The 23,175-nt window shown below is 40.3% G+C and overlaps 1 protein-coding gene across 3 annotated transcripts; it reads left to right on the top strand.

The window, feature by feature from the left end:
• The first annotated feature begins 47 nt into the window (after positions 1-47).
• On the top strand, positions 48-19,743 carry LOC307149254 (uncharacterized protein). Of its 3 annotated transcripts, none has more exons than XM_079855470.1 (7): positions 48-158; positions 6,678-6,743; positions 11,715-11,794; positions 12,117-12,249; positions 14,898-15,182; positions 15,267-15,360; positions 15,487-19,743. In XM_079855470.1, exons 1-7 carry the CDS (start codon positions 62-64, stop codon positions 19,730-19,732), a joined length of 5,001 nt encoding a protein of 1,666 aa, XP_079711596.1. In that variant the 5' UTR covers positions 48-61; the 3' UTR covers positions 19,733-19,743. The 3 variants fall into 3 exon arrangements, with proteins under 3 accessions (XP_079711596.1, XP_079711598.1, XP_079711597.1); XM_079855471.1 differs by having other exon boundaries at positions 90-154; XM_079855472.1 differs by lacking the exon at positions 11,715-11,794.
• The last annotated feature ends 3,432 nt before the right edge of the window (positions 19,744-23,175 follow it).

Here is a 23,175-nt window from a genome sequence, read left to right as displayed (position 1 = left end):
AGCGACACGTATGTGCACTATCAGTGAACGTGCGCGTTCACGTGATCACTCACAGTAGAAAATGGCGAGTCCGTGCACGAAGCGGTTGTGCACGAATGAAAGGTTTGTTTCTCGCCAGGACGCGGATTGCTGGAGGTCTGAATTCATTCACTGTGTGGGTAAGATCAGCACTCTCTGCAGAACACTCTGTTTTCATTGTTTCTTCACGTTAGTTTAATAGAATTGTGGGCACTAATTCCTGCAGTTATTAGCATGCTAACGCTAACCGTCAGGATCGGATCAAACCCCGTTAATCTTTGGCTTTCGGTGATCAAATCATAGACGCGACGAACTTCCGTTCACCTGTGATCCATTCGGTCTATTTCCCGTCGGGATGTTGTTATTCTTATAGAGTTATGTGTAGTGCTATCTCCCTGCGCGCTCACGTTCGCCTGAAAGTTGTTTTTTAAATGCGCGTTCACGTGCAGTTCAGCACGAGCGTGATTGACAGATAAGCAAATATCAGCACTTCAGAAAATGAAAGTGTAAATGCGTTTGTTTACTGTTAAGTAAATGTACTGACTAAACGTTTGTTTTATTCAAACTATTTATTTATTTTGCTAAATAAATAAATGCTTTTTTTCAAGGTTTGTGAAATTGTAATAAGCCTGTGATGGGGCAAAATAATGTGTTATAAACATAAATTACTATTGCATTTCATAAATAAGCGCAGTTACTAATAATATTACATAGTTTTTCTCTTTGGACTGAAGCACTGAGCTGGCGATGAGGCAAAATAATGTGTTATAAACAGAAATTTATCACTTTTAATTTATTAATAGATTTAATTAGGTAAAAAAAATATCTATTTAAACTTATTGGAAAAGATAATTTCTGGCACTGCTGCGAACTAACCATAACACAGTCCTAACCCTGCCTCGGGACCGACCCCATAAACACACTCCGCTAAATATGCTCTAATTATCATTATAGATCAAATGTAGAGATTATATTTGTTTGTCAGTGTTGCACAGCCGTAATGCAAATAGAGAAAACACCAGCAAATTAAGAACACATCTGCATCAGTTTGCCCACAAGATACACACACACACACACACACACACAGTCAGGGTGTTAAAATACACAATAAATGCAGATGAAAACATGACTAAACCTTCGCCACCTCGGCTCCTCTAGAAGCGTCTCTGTGGTCTGTGTGATCTGAGTGTGTGTGTTCGGCTGCAGTGTGTGTGTGTGTGTGTGTGTGTGTTCTGCTGCGGTGAGAGTGTTTGTGGTCAAACTGATGCAGATGTTTTTCTATGTGCATGTGTTGTCTTGCCACCATCTAGCCCACAACTTAAAATACTCCGTCAGACAAGAGTGAGATCACTTTCAGAAGTGGTAAACAATTTATTTATATTCTTTATTTGTGTACCTGCAAAATAACAGCAGAACATTAGGGCTGTAATGATACACTCATGTCACGGTTCGATATCACGATACGATATTATTGCGATACTCGAAGACATATGATAAAAGGATGACAAAATATGTGCTGTTGATTAAAATGCTAAATTTGATTACATTGTGGGTGTAAATTAATAGGCTTCGGCTTGTAACGCAACGCAGAGGACAATAGAGACACAAGAATAATATTCATGATTCTGAAGCTGAAATTATTGTAGATGAATATGCTTGATCTCTGTCACTGACTAGATATATTTAAAATAATGTAGGACACCTTTACTGGTAACAGACATTTGGCATTATCAGGACACACTAATATCCCCCCATTGCATTATTATACATTATATTCAACACTGAAACTCTGTAAACTTGAATTTTTTCCCACACGGTAATATTTTTTTTTTTGGGTGAACTATCCACAATATATATTGTCACTATACACGATACATATTGTTGCATTTTTGTATTGCTATATATTGTTACACCCCTACAAAACTTTTGCAAAATAAATAAAATAATAATGTGCTTGCCGTCTCGGCGTCCATGAACAACTTCCTGAAGACATACACCAACAGTGAACTAAAATTACTGCCTACTTCACACAGATATGAAGAATATATCTTTAGAAACCTTGAAGTGCCTACTTTTAAGTGTCTTATGTTTTGCCTATTTGATGTTAAATGCATTATATAAGTAACTTTGGAACTGTTTAAATTGTAACACGTTTCAGATGATTAAATAAACGAGACTTGAAGTCTAGAAGTGCGGAAGAGCAAATTATTCTGCGGACCCCGTTTGTAAACCCCTGGCTTTAGTGTTATAAATCTGTTCAGAGATTAAAAGTAGGGTAGGTAGGATTTTTATAAAAAACTTTTTTTCACATTTGTTTAAACTGTCTTTATATACCAATACATAATTAAAATGTAAGTGCTCTGAAAAAGAGAGTATAAAAATGACTGTAGACCTTTTAATCTGCAATAAACACAGCTCATTATTTCCATTCGGGACGAAACAATTGATTGGTTTGGGCGACTGTCACTCACTCTCGCAACCATGGCTACCACCCCTGTTGCTACAAGATCTGCCCATATGCGCGCGCACCCGTTTGATTTGAGGAGTGCAAGAGAGGCGCGGAACCTACGAAGAGTAAAATTATGACAGAGAAAGAGCATTCAAAATTCAAAGCACCTGCATATTCAGTCAGCGAAGGCAAACAAGGCAAAAGCTACTTCCTCGGACCCTGCCCGCACTCTTGAACGACCTCCTCTGCTTCGCCCTCGACCCCGGACCTGTCCTCGAACCGACGAAGCGGTACTTGTCTCTGGAGTGTAGTCCTCATTAGAGCAACAATGTTTTCATCATGGAAACTCGCAAAACACCGTATATGTTATGAATCTTACACGAAATTCACATTCATCACAGTGTAACTGATGGTAATGGAAAAACGTGTATCAATGCAACCTGTTTTTAGCTTTGCCTTATAAATATACCTCGTTACCTATAAATATAGCTTGTTACCGAATCAAACAAAGCATATTTTAAACTTTACCAGTATGGATATGCTAGCTTGATAGTGAGTACTAAAAGAAATCTTATTTGTTTCTATTTATAGTGATAAAGTTAGGTACTTTATTACATGTGATTCTGACATGATGTCACTGCATGCACTACGCTCCTTCCTCTCGTCTACTCGACGGTAAATAAATGCGTCTTCAGCTGAGCCTGAGCGTTTGGCGTCGCGCGTTCATGTGTTTTGGGGGCGTGGCTTTGGAAGGAGCCCAGAAGGGAGGGGGTGGAGTGAATGGAAATAATGAGCTGTGTTTACAACAGTCGTGAGAGGTCTACATGCACTCGATTTTTATACTTTCTTTTTCAGAGTACTTACATTTTAATTATGTATTGGTATATAAAGACCGTTTAAACAAATTTGGAATGTTTTTTTTTTTTTGCAAAATCCTACCTACCCTGCCTTTAAGAGTCATGAATCCTTTAGTTGAGATCTCATCCAATAGTGTCACTGCAGTCAAATCTGTAATATTGCTGAATATTAGTCATAAACATTGACCTGCAATGCCCCCCCCCCCCCCCCCCCCACCCCAATACAGCAGTCATTTAATTTGTGCAGGTCTGAAGAAAAGTTCATAAAAGGCTTACATTTAATTTTAAAACCCTTGCAGATGCACTATTTATTCTAATTTACATTAGTACCTGTTTATACATCATCATAGAGACCACTGCCTGCTACTGACAGGTCATGTGACCTCACTGTGGAGCGTCATGCAGTCGTCAGTGTAGCGGGTTCATGTCTCTGTGTTTGCCGAACACACACCGGCTGCGATGAAGGAAGCAGAAGCAGACCTTCCTCATTTCGAACACCTGTACCTCCGCAGGGCTCATGTAGAAGATAATGCATCACCTGTTACTGTAACCCACTGCTTGTCTGAGGCAGCTGGACGTGTGTGTGTGTGTGTGTGTGTGTGTGTGTGTGTGTGTGTGTGTGTGTGTGTGTGTGTGTGTGTGTGTGTGTGTGTGTGTGTGTGTGTGTGTGTGTGTGTGTTCGTTCTCTGGAGTGCAGCCTTCGGAATGAGACGCTAGATTAGTGGAAAACGAAACGAATGCAGGGCTGGGACTGTTTCTTTCTGTCCTCCATCGTTTGTTGATTAGATTGAGATGTGTACGTGACACTACGGATGGATATCACGATTATAGTGATCAAAATTATCGTGATTATCAATATTATCACGGTTTTGTTAAAACGAGATGAAAGTGTTCAAAAGTAACTGATGCTCACACTGAAAACATTTAATATTTGAAAATCAACATATAAAACCAGCAGCTCTATGCACTGCAAGATTATATTCTGTGGCATTTCCTTCCTTATAATGACCGTCGTCAATAGCAACGCATTATAACAGCGCATGTATCACAGCGGACGCGCTCTCGCGTTTCATTGAAATACAACTTGCGTCTCCGTTTTTGTTTGAATTGAAATTGAAATCAGAGTTGATTTATTGTTTACAGAGTTTGATAATATTGTTGTGATCAGACGATTGTTTTGTACACTGTACAAAATTAATTTATAAACAGGAAAGATTTAAAACATTAATCTGCCTTCCGCCATTCCTTCTCGAATACGCCTGCGTCAGAGCTGTTGCTGGTTGGACAGGGTTTACAGTGAGTTACTAAAATCGCCATAATCAATTAAATTTCAAGTCAAGTCATCTTCATTTATATAGTGCTTTTAACAATGTAGATTGTTTCAAAACAGCTTCACAGAGATAAACGTATAATTTATGGTAACAGAGAATGATTTGGCTTTATAGCGGTTCTTTAATAAAGTTATTTTCCAGCTAAAGTTAGTTTTGATTGATTCGCTTCCGTCGCAACGATCATTTGTTATTAAATTAGGGGCCGCTAAGACGACACCATTCCCTCTACACAGACTTTAAACGCGAACCTGTGAGAAACGCGAATTGAGTTTCCCGACAACGCTTTATCTGCAGTGGGAAAGGGATCCTCCATAGGGAGAGACTAGTTGGCACTTCAGCACTGCGTTGTCATCGGGTCCAGGCGAAGGTCCTTCATCAGATCTGGATACGGCCTGGATCCGGCAGGCTGCGGGAAAACCTCGGGATAAACAAAGACACTAAAATTAGCGTAGATGCCATTCTTCTTATGATGTAACGAGTACATCAGGATTTATGGGAAGTGTTCCCGGTTCCAGCTGGGAACACTTCAAAAGATAATACTAACTGTCAGTACATTTTATCGTGGTTTATAGTGAAACCGGTAATCGTCCCACCCCTACGGGACACTTGCGCGCTTGTGGTTGGTTGTGGAGAGGCTGGGATTAATGGATTAGTTCACTTTTAAAAAAACTTTTGCTGGTAATTTACTCACCCCCATGTCATCCAAGATGTCCATGTCTTTCTTTCTTCAGTCGAAAAGAAATTAAGGTTTTTGATAAAAACATTCCAGGATTTTCCCCATATAATGGACTTCAATGGGCCCCAAACGGTTCAAGGTCCAAATGACAGTTTCAGTGCAGCTTCAAAGGGCTTTAAACGATACCAGACGATGAATAAGGGTCTTATCTAGCGAAACGATCGGTCATTTCAAAAATAAATAAAAAAGTTTAAGTTTTATAAGCACAAATGCTCGCCTTGCTCTGTTCTGTGATGCGCGTTCGTGACGTCACGTAATACGCAATTACGTTGAAAAGGTCACGCTTGAAAAATTTCTGTCCTGAAGAGAATTATTTTTTTTGGGCTTTTTAATATTAAAACACCCAGGATACGCACACGAAATGGGCATTTTAAACGATAAATTGACACAAATACATTTGAATATGTGTATATGGTCCTCCTTCTGCACATTTGTAAACACGTCAAGCGTGACCTTTTCAACGTAATTGCGTGACGTCACGAACGCGCATCACAGAGCAGAGCAAGGCAAGCATTTGTGCTTATAAAACTTTTTTATTTATTTTTGAAATGACCGATCGTTTCGCTAGATAAGACCCTTATTCATCGTCTGGTGTCGTTTAAAGCCCTTTGAAGCTGCACTGAAACTGTCATTTGGACCTTGAACCGTTTGGGGCCCATTGAAGTCCATTATATGGGGGAAATCCTGGAATGTTTTCATCAAAAACCTTAATTTCTTTTCGATTAAAGAAAGACATGGACATCTTGGATGACATGGGGGTGAGTAAATTATCAGCAAAAGTTTTTTTAAAAGTGAACTAATCCTTTAAGGGGACCACTTCATTGGGCGAGTCCTGCATACGTCACCAGAGAGAAGACTGTTCCTTCACTGGAAACAGATCAAAATAAAAATAAAAGTATGCATGGATGAATCATTCACGATAAGACCAATTACATGCATCTAGAAAACAGATCTCATGCCAGCTTCTAAACTCTCTGCGCTCATCATTTCCCACTCACTCCAACCAGTTACATTTATGAATCTCTGTTTATCTGTTCTCATTCATTTATTATGCATTAGATATCATATACATATCATGTTTGTGATTTTTGAAAGCCGTCAGCTGGTTACTGCCACTCGTATCACTCCTTACAGACGGCGAGTTTGCGTTAAAGTCACCATGAAATCAAAATGGACGATTGTATTGCGTGCGTTTATGCATTATAGTGGTGTAATGGAGATTTGTCTTGATGAAAGTGTGAGAGAACTGAGAAACTGGACTTGAACACGTCTCTGTCCTCCTGTAGGTCTGGACAGTGTCCTGGAGGTGTTGTGGAGGACCTCGGTCGTGGAGGACCTCGGGCTTCTGACAGGTAACCGCACACCTGGCCAATATAAAGATAGTCACTGCATAGTCTTTAGTGTGTTTATTATAAATCTATCATTATTAAAGCCACAGAAGTTATCCAGTCCCTCTTTTGTTGTTTGATTAACATTAATGACAGACAGCAGCATGTTTATTATATTAAGACATAATGCACAGATCTAATATAATGTTATGCATCAGACCCCCCACCCTCCCCCCCCCAACTGTTTACGTCCATTTATGACCGTTTACATGAATACTTGTCAAGACAGATTTATAAACATACTTCTGTGTATCTGTCCGCTCGAGCGCAGTGTTCTGCTAAAGAGATCGTGTGTGTGTGTGTGTGTGTCAGTGCATTGAGATCTCTTTCAGGCTTCCCGCACTTATTAACTCTGTTTAACATCAAGCACGTCCCGCACTTTTCCCCCATTCATGCATGTTCATTTTGCTTTGCTTTCGAAGGACATGTGTAACCTTTTTTATTTAATTAATATAGCCTACAACACAAGCACTTTATTTACAATAAAACAGTACATTAATACAGTTTACAGCAATGAATCGCCGGTGTATCATTTCTCTATTTACTTCAGTGTTTGTCAGTTTTCTGCAGCGCCGCTTCTGTGAGCGTCTAGCATTCAGACACAGCATCACATGTGCTTTTCTCTTGTTTTCCATTGTAAAAGTTCATATCAATTCTTCGTTTGCTGATTGGCTGCCGTTTGTAATGATCTACGTACTTAAAGATCCAATGCCAAATTTCTAGTGTTTATTTAACACTCATAAATAATTTATTTTTGCTCCTTAGGAAATTAATGATAATATTTCAACTGTCCAGTCAAATCAAATCTGTTATGTTGCATTCGATGACATGCTTTTTATATGATATATAGCTGAGTAGTAGTAGTAGTAATAATAATATATGCCAAAATTAGGTGTGTCATCGTGATATAAAAGTGTGCCGTTATGTATCGTTGATATAAACGAGATGATTCGCGTTACAGAGTTAGTTTTATCCAAGACTCGTCACACTGTATTTATGAAGTATAATTCACCCAAAAAATGTAAATTCTGTCACATGCTCGCCCTCATTAGTTAGTAGTTAACAGGCTTTGTGTTGTACTGTTCTCAGAAACGATGGGGCAGATTGGAAAAAATAATCCCCTAAACCACCAGAAAGCAGCAGTGGGAAGAAGTTTGACAGAACAAAGTCATATCATCATATATCAGATCATCAGTCTAGTTTTTGTTTTGATGTCTTGGAAAGAGAGTTTCGGAAGTTTGTGGATGTGTCCTGTTCTCACGAGTCACAACAAATGTGATGCACACTGCCTTGCGAAGGCTTTCACTCATGTGTTCAAGAGAACAAAATCTTCACTTCCAGGGAAATTGACGCACAATATCAGTAATAAAACAAAGTTCCTGCAATCTGCTTTTTCCCTAAAAAGAGTGTGTCTCAGAGCGTCAGACGAAACAATAAACAGTGTGTTTGGGAACACACTCGTGTGTGTGAGACGCTTCTGGAGGGAATTACACCAAATCATTCTGATCACACACTTCGACTCCGGCGTTTCAGAAACACCAAACCAACATTAGAGACGCTGCGACGCCATTGGTCCACTGGTTACTCCAGTTATCCAATCACAGCTGACGCTGAGGCAAAGTCACATGAGGTTATTGTTGCACATTGAGGGATTTATTCAATAAATGTGTTTCCAGCATAGATTATTATAAGCATGTTGTCTTATTGGATAAACAACTGATCTGCCTCAATTTAGTGCTGAGTATTTAATGCACTTTTTCTTAATCTTGGCTTTTCCATCCAGCGTTTTTTATTTTTTTTAATGCAATATCCCAAAATGCACATTAAAAAACAGGTGGATGGAAACATAGCTAGAGTGATGCAACAGATGAGCAAAACAAACCTGATTTGTCTGAATATTTGGCAAAAGCCAACAACACCTCGGTTTGTGCGTAGTGTTGCTGTTGTGTTTTTTGACAGCACCATTTGTAGCATAGGAACGGGAGCTGGGCTTCCCAACATCACCCGTTGCTGTGTGAGGGATGGCAGATTGGCAGATCATGTGGTGCTGGATCTACAGAGCGACATAAGAAATCAGATTTACCCAAGTTGTGAACCGTCTGAACTGAATGTGAATGAATTACCTCAGGAATTCAGTGATAAAAGGACCCTCTCGTTCACTGATCCGCTCCCCGCTACTCTCCGCTCAAGCTCTGATGATCGTAGCTTTCTAGCACTATGCAGTATTTCAATAATTGGTAAAAAATAAATTTGATTATTTTACTCTCACACTCGTGATGAGTCTGCATATCAGCAGGAGGTTGAACATCTGCTGCAGTCACACAACAGTGGAGATGATCACGCTTCAGGAGAAACACCCCAGCAATTGCAGACGTTACGCTACTATTGATGCCCATGTCTTTGTGAATCTACATCGGCATTCAGACACGGCGAACCCAACTTGTTTGTGCAGCTCGCTGTAATTTGTGTTTTGGCTTAATTACGTCCATCGTTTTTAGCTGCTATGTAAAAAAAATGGCGGTCAAAAGTTTGTTGGTCTTGTTGGCCACAGTTACCCCAGCCCGGCACAAGCAGTTCTTACTTCTGGACCAGCAGTGTTTTGGTGCTACTCACGAACAACTGTTCCTGTTGTTTCAAAGATCTGATTTAAAACTAGGCTCTGAACCGGCTCTCAAACTGCCTCGGAGGAAAAGGGGTATTGCATAGGCTCTGTTTGTGAGAAAACTTCCTTCACCAGCTGAGGAAGCTGAACCTAGGGCTGGGCGATAAAACGATATGTATCGCGATAGACACGTAATCAATATCAATAAAAAATGCGTTTGATTAAACGTTCTATAATTTTATTTTCCTCGTCGGAAGAAACCAGATGTTTCGAAGCCAGTTTGGTTGCATGAACAAAGGCGGCACTCACTCTCTGGTAACCTAGCAACGTAGGAAGTGACACGCCAACAGCCAGTCATGTAACAGTATCAGTTTGGTTGCGCCATATCGTCGTGTCGCGTTGGATTCTTCAGGAACAGAGCTGGCGTGGAGCGATCAGTGGACAGTGATGCCGCAGCGATGAGGAAAGTCAGCTCACCAGAATGGCAGTTTTTTGGATTTTCTAAGTCTGACCGTAGTCAGATCAATGTCGTCTGCAAATTCTGCAAGACCGTATTCGGTTTCTCTGTTTATATTTAACACTTTGCACTATTTTATTACACTATCAAGCATTTCTTACGTATTCTTTAATTTTGCACCTTAAAGGAGAACTCCGGTCAATTTTAACATTGAGCTCATTTTTTTGTAAATTTGGAGTGCTGTCAATACAGAGAACAACGACAAAAATCGGTGTTGCCTACACCGTGTTATCCTCTTTTTAAAATTTGCACCCTGTTGACTTCAATGGGGCAATATTTAAACCTGCTTTTATTTTAGCCTCTTAACATCCTTGATGTGTCATTACAAGTGCACAGGTCATGTGAGTGATTCCTTCAGAGTGAACACAGTGAATCTGACTGCAGTAGATGTGAAAGATATGGATAAAAATGATGTTATTTCAGCCAGCGCACATACCTGTATTTACATCCTGTTTTCGGTCGAAGTCCACAGTAGTCGATTGTCGAGTTCACGCGCATAGGTTTAGTACCTATGCACATATCGTGAACTCGACAATTGACTACTATGGACTTCAAACTTGCCCCATTGAAATCAACAGGGTGCACATTTTAAAAAGAGGATAACACGGTGTAGGCAACACCGATTTTTGTTGTTGTTCTCTGTATTGACAGCACTCCAAATTTACAAAAAAATGAGCTCAATGTTAAAATTGACCGGAGTTCTCCTTTAATGTTAAGAGATAAGTCTAAAATCACAATGAACACTTAACAATTATGTTTACATTTTAATTATTTGAGTGTTTTCCATGGTTGTGTTGACATTTCTGCCTTTTATAACCGAGGGGATTATAATCAGAGGAAGGTAAAGTTTAAAATAAAAATGTTTAAGTGTAATATATTTTTATATTCCTGGTCCTTATTTTAAATAGGTCATAAAAAAAATCAATAATTATCGATATCGACCGATATGAAACGCTTGTATCGTGATACAGTTGTCAGCCGTGTCGCCCAGCCCTAGTTGAACCTGCTGATGTAGTTCTCCTCCACCATTAGTGAGTCTGTCCTCTGCACGTCTGGTTCGGCTCTGCTTCAAAGTTAGACATCAGAAGACTACAGAGGACTCTTCGAGCTGCTGAGAGGATTATTGGTGCTCTCCTGCCCAGCCTCCAAAAACTCTATACAATCAGAGTGAGAAAAATGACTCAGAAAATCACTTCGGCCCCCTCACATTCAAGCAATACATCTTTCTGATTAAATTAAGTTACTGGAATAAATCAAAATCCCCAATCCACTCCGCTGGCCGTTATAATGGTTTCAGTTCTCAAAGAACGTGCATACTAATAAACCGATACCATGAATGCACTGTTTGTTGCTATGCGCATTTATGGCAGATGCTTTTATCCAACATAAAAATGTACATTTGTAAGAGAAATGGGAACTCGAATGCTGAAAAAGTTGCTTTTTTTCCCCTCGCCAGTGAGTGGCACTGTCACCAAACTCAGCAGGTATGGTCAGATCATGTGACATTCATTGATTATGTGAACCAAATTTGGTGAAGACTGGACAAAACTTGAGAATTTTCAACCCAAAACAGTAGTCAGACTTTGAGCTGGTGCTGGCACTTGAGGATATGAATAAAATGTAATTACACTGGTATAAGTAGGCTTTTGATTTACAGTTTAAAATTGACAAAGTCATGCTAACTAAAATAGACTGCTAGTTAGCCTAAACCTGCTAGTAGTTTTCTAGCAGTAGCAGCATTCTGTGTTCGTTACAGTTTGGTCTTTCCCTTCCCTGCACACACGGCTGAATTTTGCCTCTTCTTTTGGATCCACAGATTGTAAGCCTGCAAGTGTGTCAAATTGGTCATTTGATGAAAGTTGTCTTTACTGCTGCTTAAGACGAGAAAAAGTGAAGGTAGTTTTTTTTTTGTTGTTGTTCATTTACCTAATTTCCCTCTTTCCTGATATGTCAAGACACCTTGGAAGAACAGTTTCGATTTTTTTACCTGTCTCTCTTGCACTAGCTCTCTACAGTTATTTCAAGTAATGTGTTCAAAGGACACAATGGTTTCAATTATAGCTTTTTACATGTTAATTTCATTTTCCATTTCCCATGGTTTTGAATACATTAAGTACATGTTGCATGTGTGTCTCCTTGAAGTATGTAAAATAACACCTTGTGCACACCTCCACCCTTATTCTTATTCCACCCTTTTTTTTTTTTACCCCATGAACAGGAACATGTAGTTGCACTCAACAAACAAATTGTGGAAAGTGGAGGAAAACCTTTACTTGGTAAAGATCCTTCTAATATCAACAGACTCGAGTGGCAATCGGAGGAATTCCTGAATGCAGTGCTACAGAGGAAAAGTGAGTATACCTCATATGGTCATTTGTGTAATGCATGATCAGTGATGGTTCATTATAGTAATGGGAATGACTGCAACTTTATCTCTAGTAAAGAGCAGTTACTGCCCACCTTAAAGGGGTCCTATTATGCTTTTTCACTTTTTCAACTTTAGTTAGTGTGTAATGTTGCTGTTTGAGCAGAAAAATATCTGCAAGGGTACAAAGCTCAAAGTCCACTCCAAAGGGAGATATTTTATTTAACAGAATCCACTTTCCAAGAACTACAACAAATGACTCGTTTGGACTACAGCGTGATTTTATTTTATTTTTATTATGAAGTCATAATGTTACTCATTTAAATAATCCCGCCCACAGAATATGCAAAGAAGGAATGAGGCCTGGTTAAGGTGCGTTAGAGAAGGTGTGTTGTCGCTATATCAAAGAGAGACTGTTTTTTCCACCCTGTTTTCAAAACTCACGTTTGACCTTCTTAAGGCCACCGCGGTGGTAATGGACCAACTACCTGCGGTGGTTGGGGGGTTGTTTTGAAATAAAAACAAAAACAAAGAAACAACACACTAAAGCCTGTAAAGCATTGAAATAAATATCAGTAAATACTGGTAACTTAAATAATATAATAAAGTTGAATCTATTTAAAAAAGAAAAAAACAACAACTTTCGTTTAATATTTCCACACAAAGACGCGTGATATAGCTACCGCTCTGCGCTTTGAGAGGGATGTGGGACACGAGCAGGAAAGAGACCATCGATCTCTTTTCTGATATCTTCATGTTTTCTACTTGTTGTAAAAGGTACGAAGAGCGAATTTTATCTTCCACAAGGGCAAGGCGTTTAGGCTATGTTTGATATTGCGCTGCCAGAGAAAGCCAAACTAAAATCACCCGTGTGTGTGAAACGCGCTTTACAAATAAACTTGACGCGCCTTACCAATTACCATATGTCTATTAACAAGCACAAACTGTGTTAAAAAGAATTTGACGTACAAGTAAAACTGTAGGCTATCTGTCCTACAGCGTTTTTTCTACTTTACCACAGTAAACAATATGAAAATAATAGGCCTAATTAAAAGCGAACCAAGGAAGAAACGTTTATAATCCCCTTCGGAAATGGGTGAGATGCGAGTGACGATATGGGAAAAGAAACAAGAGATTCCATGCAGGGATGAGTCACAATTTTTGAATTTTCGATTAGTTGATTTAATTATAGAATATCTAAAAGGGTTGTGCGATTATTCTCTAAAATAAAATCTCCATGTTCTGGCGCTGATGCGGTGGTGACGCGTTCATGTAACCGGAGGGTGACGCTGCCAATAACGCACATAACAGCTGTCACAAAGAACCGGCAAAAGTAATGATTATGAACGTGTCAAATATAGCAAGGAGACATTTGAATTGTTTACTAGTGTTTTCTGTGTCAGTGTCGGCTGCAAAGATGAAGTTTACGATGCTGACTCGTCATCTTCGCAGTGAACGTGTCTATAGAGAGAAGTGCACACTTCATACGGAATACATAAGCATATGCTTGTCGGTTTATTTTCGTTTTGAATTGTTTTGTTTAAAAGTAGACAATTCAAGCTTTCTATAAGGAATAACTAATGGAATATTGTTAAATTCGCTGATAATCAGGTGACCAGAATTCAAAGCCGACAAAGCTTAAATTTATGGGCTCACCCACAACTCTCTCATTCGTCACAAATCCAAACTTTTCCATGGCTGCGATGCAACATTTAATTGCTAACCTTTTATTTATTTTGTTAACAAAGCTTTGTGCTTCACTCGTGTCATAATATTCATGTAAAACAGCATTCACATATAAAAAAATTGTTTTGGCGGACCACCGCCGGTGCTACTCAGCGGTGCGGTTGTCAAGTTTACCGGCACAGCCCTAGACCTTTCCTAAGGCTGACGAACTCTGTGTTATTTTATTTTAAACACTGTTCTTGAACATTATAACACTAATGTTTATCTGTGTGCTGCACATTTTACGGAGAACAGCTTCCAGAACCTGAGAGAGTATGCACAAAAGCTTCTCCTGAAATGGAGCAGTTCCCACTTTGTTAGGACAATCTTGTTACGCAACTTGCTAGTATGTCTTATAATTGGACCTGTTAATAAAAAAACGCAACTAGAAATAATACGTTGTATGTTGTTGCTGTGATGTAAACGGAGAGCAAAGCTGTTTTGCTCCACTCGCCTGCTAGCCAATATTAGTGTTGATGTAGTGTTTACTGTAGCTTTTGTAAGACTGTTCACCGCCCCACAGGAAAATTAACCATGGTTTTGTGATCGATTACAGTTCGAAACCATAGTTTTCCATGTACCACACGCTAAGCCGTGTGCCAATCACAACACACTTGGCCAGCTAACCAATCAAAGCACATTTCGTATTTCGGAAGGAGGGGCTTCATCGAAACAGGAAATAAATGGCGCGTTCGAGCCAGGCTGGGGAGAGAGGTGACTCTCTCTTCACAAAATCAAGACTTTGTAAAAGTGCATAAAAGGACCCCTTTAAATGAGTTGGTCAAGTTTTAGCATATCCCTATGAAGCATTTCACAACAAGGTCACATCAAACTGTGATTTGTCAGACTTTTCTCATGTTGCCAAATCATTTGCGTTCATTTTAACACATCTAATTGAACTATCAACAGAATACACACCAAGAATTCCGGATCCGCACATCCCTGTGGTGGCCTGTGGTATCGTTCAGCAGATGATTAATGAGTTAGCTACGTATTATACCTCAAGAAAAAAGTGCTCTCAGGACTCGCTTCAAAACAATGGAAAAAAGGTCCAAAGCCTTCTGAAAACTAGCTGTGTCACTTCCCCCACTGCTGTCAATATAGCTTCTGCTCAGAACAAGTTCATCATGGTGGACCAAGATGCCCCGCTGGACCTCTCTGTGAAAAAGGTCAAAGTAGAGGACATCGAGCAAGGTGCAGTATAGAATTATGAATGTATAAGAGCTACTAGTTTAAAAGAATTGTTTAGTTTAGCTTTGAATTATTTGTGTCTTTTAGATGGAGTTCTTGACCTCTCGACTAGGAAGAATTCCAGCAAAAGTCATACGTCTTTAATGAATTCTACTAGCCCGGCTACACATTTGGTCAAAAGGTAAAGGAAATCTATTGACCAGTTTTAAATGCATTATTTGCTCATCACATAAAGACATGTTTTTTAGTATTATCCAGTTGAGACTGTGTCTAATATACTTCAATTTTTTTTTGCATGGTTTTTCAGGGACTCTGTCGACCGAGAAGGAGATCTACAGTCGGTGTCCACTTTGGAGCAGTTCATGTCTAAGCTGTGTTTGCATCACCAGCGCCAGATAGTTGATGCATTAGGCTTCTTGCAAAGCGAAGTCAAGACTGTGGCTTCCTCCAACCCTTTCCAAGCACCCACTCCAAATTTGACCGAGAAGCAAGCGACAACCAGCTGCAGTCATGCTTCGTTTGAAACGAGGTCTGAAAGAACATGCTCTGTGGATGCTGCTGTGAGCATCACGAACTCTCAAGAGGCTTCTGTCGTCAGGACAAGTCAAAAGCCTACTGGAGAGGTTTTAAATGCCAGTGTTGCACGTGTAATGACTGAAAAACCAGTAGACCTTTGCAAGATAGAAGTTTTGTCGTCTTCATCTTGTGGAACAGATATTGAGTGTGGAAAAGAAAGTTCTCCAAACAAATTTTTTGTCATGACAAAGACAACTACTGATCATCAGGAAGCAAAAAAATTATTAGGATCAAGCATTCAGCAAATTCAACACAGCGATTCTGTGTGCAGATCTGAGCGAGGCTTGCCGACATGCACTGCAGAGTCTGATCATCTGTTATCACAGTGCACACAGAAAAGCTCATTTGCACAAAGCAAAGATGCTGTTGTAAAGCCCTCCACAATTCACAAGACATCAAATGTAGTTTTACCAATTTCTCCAAGAACAGCCAGGAAAAGCAGAAAAGGTTCTTGCCTTAGGCAAAGTAATGGCTCTTTAAGTTGTATCATAAATGATACCGATAGCCATTGTGACTTAGTGTATATTAGAAAATCAATAACAGAATGTCAGCTTCAGTCTCGGAACCGACTGCATCCGCGGAAAAATGCTCGGAAGAGCACAAGAGGGCACAAGTACGTTGAGGAGTACTTGGAACTAAAAACTGTCCGTACGCTAGCTCGTAAATCTATAGGTAATTCCAGTGGTAATTGTCCAGCTTATATGCCAGACATGCACACCTCAGTTGCTCCAAAGCAGGCCCTTTCTATGTCTGGCAGTGTTCCTCTCATAAATGCACCTTTTGCAGGGGACTGCATGGAAAACGTTATTCAGAAATTTGCATCGGAGCAGATAGCGGAGAATGAAATGCCAGGAGATGTTGTAAAAGTAACTGGTCTCGGTCTGGTGGTTGAAACCAGTCAGACAGGTAAAGTTGAAAGTAATGGGCAAATTTCCCATGAACCATCTTGTAAACTGACTGAATTAACCATGCAACCGGATTTGATCACAGAAGATCTCATTAATCCTAATTCAGAAGTGCAAGCAGACACATGCATGGTAGAAACCACTGAAACAACAGAACTCACTGTACAGAAAGAAGGATGTGAGTCCCAAATTGAACCCATGCTAGAAGAGGTGGTGTGTGGTACAGAAAGTAAGGCTGAGTGTGAGGATAAATCTTTGGAGCCATCACTGATCCCTGTATCCCCTAACGTGGCCAAAGAGTCATCTGATGGAGTCGACGTGGAACCGAGAAATGAGAGAGAAATGACAAACCCCACAGAAGTCGAGACTGCAGCGGATGTCCACAATCAATCTGAGACCTCAGAAATAAAGGCAAACACTGAGGAGGATAAAGGTTCTCAAGAGCAAGTTTCGCATGACATTGAAAGTAATCTCCAAAGGACGAACTCTTCCAAACCACCAGCGAAGGATCCAGGGGATTCAGCGGTGTCCAGCCTAACAGAAGTCTCTACTGTACAACCACTTTTAAAATGCATGGAGAAGGATACGGATCTGCATAGTCCAAAAGTTGTGAATGCAAAACATACAGTGTCCTCAGACAGATGCTTGCGTAGTCGAGTTTCAAAAGGCAGCGTTGACATAGTGAAAGACTTAGTGAAGTGTGGTGCATCTGAACTTGAGCGTGCTAATGATAAAAGCCCAAAGACTCAATCTACTGAAACAAATGTGCATATTGAGGAAGAGCGTGATTTGAAAGCTCCAGACATTCTTGAAACTGCACAGGAGCTCCCAGCCTCCAAACCTTGTAACAGTCCGGTTGTGGATCATGCAGTCAAAACAAGATTAAGAAATGCAAAAGAAACAGATGAAAATCCGAGTCCAAGCATCAAAATGAATGAGGAGTTGCCAAGTGTTTTGTCCCCTGAGGTTCTTCCAGAAGCTGTTAGCACCCCCTCCACCTCCACAGAGAGTGGGAAACACCACAAGCTGAATAATCAAGCCTCTGAAAGCTCTGAAAATACGCCAGTTAAAACTGAAAGTAGTCCTATTGAACTGTCAGAGAGTGGAGATTGTTCACCCATCAAAAAGTCCCCACCAAGCTCTGAAAATAGGCTTTTGAGAAGCAGAAGCAACACTGAACGGACTTTTGGTAGCAAACCGAGTAATCCGACAGAAGGCCTTTCAGAAAAGCAAGGGCCGATGCCTTTACGAAGCAACGGCTCTGCTAGTGAGCAGGCAACGAATAAAGATTTGTGTACGTCGTCCGAGGGGGTAACGCGCATGCCCCTACGAAGCAGGACTATTAACACCACTAAACAGACTGTTACTAAAGATTCTCCTGTTAAAGGCTCCATCAAAAGTGAACAACCTATCAGTTCACAATCCAGTACTACCTGTAGAAAAGCAGAGGCCAGTGCGCACATGCCCTTAAGAAGTAGTGGCAGTTTAATTGCAGAACCTCCCCATAACAAACCCGCTATCGTAGACGCTTTAGAGAGCCCTGGGCGCATGTCGCTGAGAAGAGGGAATGCGTCTAATACTGAAAAGTTGGTTGGCTCAACAACTCCCCCTAGTAAAAATAAGCGTCCTTTGAGACCACAACGGGTTTCGGCATCCTCAAGTGGGGAAGCTGAAGAGAGCCCATTGAGTTCAAAACCTAAAATCCAAAACCAGAAGCATATGGAGTCCCAAATAAGAGGCCCTTTGAATCTCCCTGATCAGTCCTTATGCATAACTGGCTTTCAGAGATCTGAACCAGTTGTTTGTAGTCCCTCCAAGTTCTTTGAGGCGCTAAGGGGGGAAGAACACCAGCAGTTAATTTCTAATTTAAATACGACGTTTGATAAAATGCACAAAGGTTGGGTACAAATGGACAAGGAGGGTCAGCCTGCACCCAAACCCAAAAACAAGGCAGACAGACTCAAAGAAATCTGGAAAAGCAAACGCAGGGCACGAAAGTCAAGACCATTGGAACCACAGAAGTTTTCCCCAGTGCAAATGCTCTTCATGAAGCCCTTTGACTTGCCCAGTATCTGCAGATGGTTCCTGCAATCAACCGAAACAAAATCCCTTGTGATTGTTAAGAAGGTGAACACCAGACTTCCCTCAGAAACACAGTTGTGCTTTCACAGTTCAGCAGGAGCAGGGTCGTCTCAAGGCTTATTCCCGAGCCTCCAGGCCGAACGGTTGAAGAAGCATCTGAAGAAGTTTGCCATGGCATCACCGGTGAAGAATAACCCCAAGAATCAAAGGCTAATCTCAAAAGCGTTAGGTATCTCCGTAATGAAGAGTAAAGCGAAGCACGAGCCGACAACAGCCACGCGGATCTCTACAAAGGCACAGAGTCTGAACGGAGTGGCTCCGGCACAGGCTCCCGAGAGCCTCGGCGCGATCCCAGGCGTCGCCAAAAACCCAGCGAGCGCTCGAATCCTTAGGAAATACTCTAACATGCGCGAGAAACTTCAGGTTCAGCAAAATAAGAAATGCAAAGAGAAATCCTTCAAAGGGGCTCGTTTGAAGGCGGCATTAATTCCAAAGAAAGTCGGCAAACAGAAACTACAGACGCGTAAAGGCCCGAAGTCTGCGGTCGTCCAAAGGATCAAATCACTCACCAAGAAGGCGAAAGCAAACTCTGCCCTCAAGAAACAGGCTTTGAAAAAGAACCGATGTCACAAAGACAAAAAGAGGTTACAGGCACTCAAAAAAGCGACGAAAGCCATCGGTGAGCACGTCTCGACTAACGCCGCGAGTAAAAAACAGATGCTGCTCAAATCCGGGACTGATAAGGCCCAGCAAGTGAAAACAAAAGCTGATGTAAAGAAAGCGGTGCTCCAGAAAGGCCCTAATAGTTCTGAACCACAAACTGTAGATGTGGACATTAAGCCTCTGGCATTGGAAGACCAAGTGTTAACCAGGTCTCAGAGAAAGATGGAGGTCACCTCTGCACACACCGGCTCTCCGAAGTCCTCCACGAAGCGAGGCTCGGAACCACTGGTCACTCCAACTAAACGCACACGCACCTCTAAACCCTGAGGAACGCGTACAGGTACTCGTGTAGAAATGTTTCACAAGAACAAGGGGTGCTGTCGCTTGACAAAATGTTCCTTTTTTGGAAGGCCATTTATTTTTGAAGCTATTTTTTAATCTTGGCAGTACATTTGCAGAGTTTTGAATATATTGTGAGAGATTTGTCTTTGAAAAGAAGGAACTTTGACCGCTCTACCTAACAGTGTCACACTTTGCTTTAAGAAATCTATTTGTTTTTTTCCCCCTTGATGGAGCCATTAATGTAAAAACAAGTCAATAAATATTCCGAGTCCCTTTAATGGGGCATTTTAAAAATGGGTTATGATTAACTCATTGACCGTTACATTGTATAGCTTATTATTACAACGACTTGTAATATTGAACCAGATATTATTTAAGGAGTGATCCACAATTCTAAAACAATTAATAATTGTAGTTAATTAAAGTGGCTTTGTAACCTGAAAAATGTGCCTTTTTTCTTATCTGTATTTATAAATAATTGAGTTTGCCTCATGAAATAAAGCCTCATTCTTTTTGCACATAGGTGAGAGAAATTTGTCCAAAAATTCTTTAAGATGATCATGTTTTTTTTCTTTTTTTTTTCTTGTATTCATAATTACTGATTTCTCTTTTAGAGCACTGAAGTTTAAATATGTTGTATTTTCATACAGTCTACAGTGTTGTACCTCCTCATTTTGTCCGTTCTAGTGAGATGGTGATGATTTATGCATAGAAACTTGTGCGTATCACTGTTGTTACTCAAGTAGATTTTCTATAGATGAGAGTAATTTATGCATTATGGTCTCAAACGTTCTGAAACGGCTGTATTTATGATGCTAAAAAGGAAACTATGCAAGATTACAGGTTTTCTAAAATATCTTTCTGCTTTAATCCAGTTTGTTAGTTAGTTAGGTGAAGAATCATGAGGTTTTTATCTCAGCTTACTCTTTGTAATTGCATTGTTTTATTTTTTAACATTGCGTAAATGTAAAAATGTAGTTTACATATACCAGGCTTGAAGACCCCGTTTATATGGTTTTTGGTGTGTGTCATGGGGAAAAAAAATGATAAAAATGTAAATGAACTTGGTTTTGAGATGTATGCATTCTGTCTTTTGTCAATTTCTCATGCATTTTGTTGGGATGTTTTTTTCTTTTGTCCCCCAAAGTAAATAAGTGATGAGTGAAGTAAAGAATGTGTTTCTCAACCGTGTAATTTCATCCAGAAAAGCAATTTGCTAAACACTCGAGCTGCATTTATGCACAGTGAATCACTGATCATTTAGTTTTGCTTCTCAAGGTTTTTCCCGAGTACGAATGACAAGCAGATCCTCATGTTAAATGTGCCAGGAACCAGATATTCTGTTGCTTGTGGTTTTGATAAAGCAGACGTAGACACTGATATAATCACACATTTTAATGAATGAAAAAGGAGGAAGTTCAGTAAACATTTTGGTGGCGCTACTTACATTCGGAGTAACTGCAGTTAGTCAATGTAACTATCAACGTAACATCAGGAGAATAAACAGCAAGAGCTCTTAAATGTTCTATATGCAACAGCGACAGTATCTTTCACAATAAAGTTTCTCGAGTTCATGATGCAATGGTTGTGATTGGCACAAGGTTAAGCTCAGACCAATGAAATCTACAGGAAAAGTCTGTAACGCTCTCCAATGATTCGTATGCACTGAAGCGATCACATGACATTCACATCGGCTTTCGTTCCCAGTTCCTCAATGTACAATAAGAGCAATAAGTGTCCACCGTAGAGTTAGAAGACCGGCTGATGTTTGCTTTATGGAAACACCAACCATGTGATTCAATGAATTTATGGAGAATTGAGTTACTTCACTAAAGAAGAATTAACTAAAATATGACTGCATTTTTCTGAGCAATTGACTCGCTCTTTATTATGAGGACTGGATGGTAATTACACTATTAAAAATGCCTTAATCTCAATAACCTCTTTTTCCTCTTGGCTTTCTTCACAACTCGAAATCAGCTCTCTATCTGGACAGGTCTTAAAATAAATAATTACAAAAATCAAGCACAAAGATATTTTAAATGTGGTATTCACATGGAAGACAACATTTACAATAAAAACGAAAAAAAAAAAAAACTTCCGAAACAATCAATCAACACTGGCTCCTATTACGATAAGGCTAATAGGCTAATTATTATTATCTATGCTTTCGGCCAGTTCAAACCCACTGTGGCCCGTGTGTAAGCAAGTGAAATAAATGACCGAATAAAACACCAAAAAAGTCACCAAATTTCACACTGCTGTCTTGATAATAAAATCCTGAAAACAAATTTATTCTTTAACATATAAAAATACTATACCAAAATGAAATACAAATATATATTAGAATCTGTTAAGCATTTCTGTATAAAGTGAAGGTCTAGGGAAGTTAGGAAAAGGAAATCAAAGCGGAAAAACAAACACCCACCGAAATTAAATGAAATAAGCCAAACTGCACTTATTCGCGGTTTAATTCTAGGACGATGTTCGTGGCGATGGTGAGCGCAGAGGTAATACTGTCGGAGTCGTTGCGGTCGCGTCAGTGGATGGGAGGTCGGAGTGTACAGTGTCGTGGTCGTAACCCATGGTCATCATATTGTACCCCTCAAACAGCTTCACCTCTGACCCCTGTTCAACTGCAGTGGCACTGCACACTCAGCAGCGTTTCCATAAGCGATGGCTCGGCAGTGCTAACATTAACCACAATCCGGACATCACATGACGATGAGCATGCATCTTAGACGACGGCGTGACGAGATCTATCTAGCGCTTGGTTTCAGCTCTCCCTTACATTCGGTCCAGGCTCTGTTTGAGGTAATGGAATGACAAAACACTATGGAATAGATCCTTCGTTGGAAGTCGCACTATTATAAAGAAGCTCCCGAAGGGTAACTCTACGCTACGGCGCCTGGAGTGTCTCTTCACGTTCAGATGGAGGGGCTTCTGGGTGGTTTTGGCCCCCCCCCGTGTAGTTTATTAATGAGTGGAAGAGTCCCTTAACACACAAAACCATTGGAAATATCTGGTTTGACAGCATGTGGTTCCATGCAAAATCTCCCGCCGTACTTGTGATTCACATGCTCTACTTTACCAGCGTGTCGCTGAGGATGTATTTCCCACACGGGTATATCATACATATAGTGCATGTTCCGTTCATCACCATTTTGGAGCGTTATCTGCTCAAACACACGTCCAGCACTGCAGAGAGAGTCATCATTTTCTTCTAATACATGACTAATGTTCTGCTTTAGGCCTAAAACAAGCCTCCGCTTGCCCTTCTGTCAGCAGAGTTGGTGTTATTTGACCCTTTACGGGTTGAAATGTCAGGTTGTGGTGGGAATATAAAGGTTGTGTGGGGTGGGGCGGGGGTATGTCTGTATTGGTCAGTTGCTGTGTTGTTGTGATGGCTCTTTCTGTGGTGCTGTGGT

Source organism: Squalius cephalus (genome assembly GCF_949319135.1).
Source record: "Squalius cephalus genome assembly, chromosome: 21".
Lineage (NCBI taxonomy): Eukaryota > Metazoa > Chordata > Actinopteri > Cypriniformes > Leuciscidae > Squalius > Squalius cephalus.
The sequence above is the reverse complement of the archived record's forward strand: the minus strand, read 5'-3'. Positions and strand labels throughout refer to the sequence as shown.

Coding starts and splice junctions, on each gene's coding strand:
- LOC307149254 (XM_079855470.1), top strand. CDS start 62: ATGGCGAGTCCGTGCACGAAGCGGTTGTGCACGAATGAAAGGTTTGTT. Junction 11,795..12,116: donor TAAGACGAGAAAAAGTGAAG/GTAGTTTTTTTT, acceptor CCCCATGAACAG/GAACATGTAGTTGCACTCAA. Junction 15,361..15,486: donor GCTACACATTTGGTCAAAAG/GTAAAGGAAATC, acceptor ATGGTTTTTCAG/GGACTCTGTCGACCGAGAAG.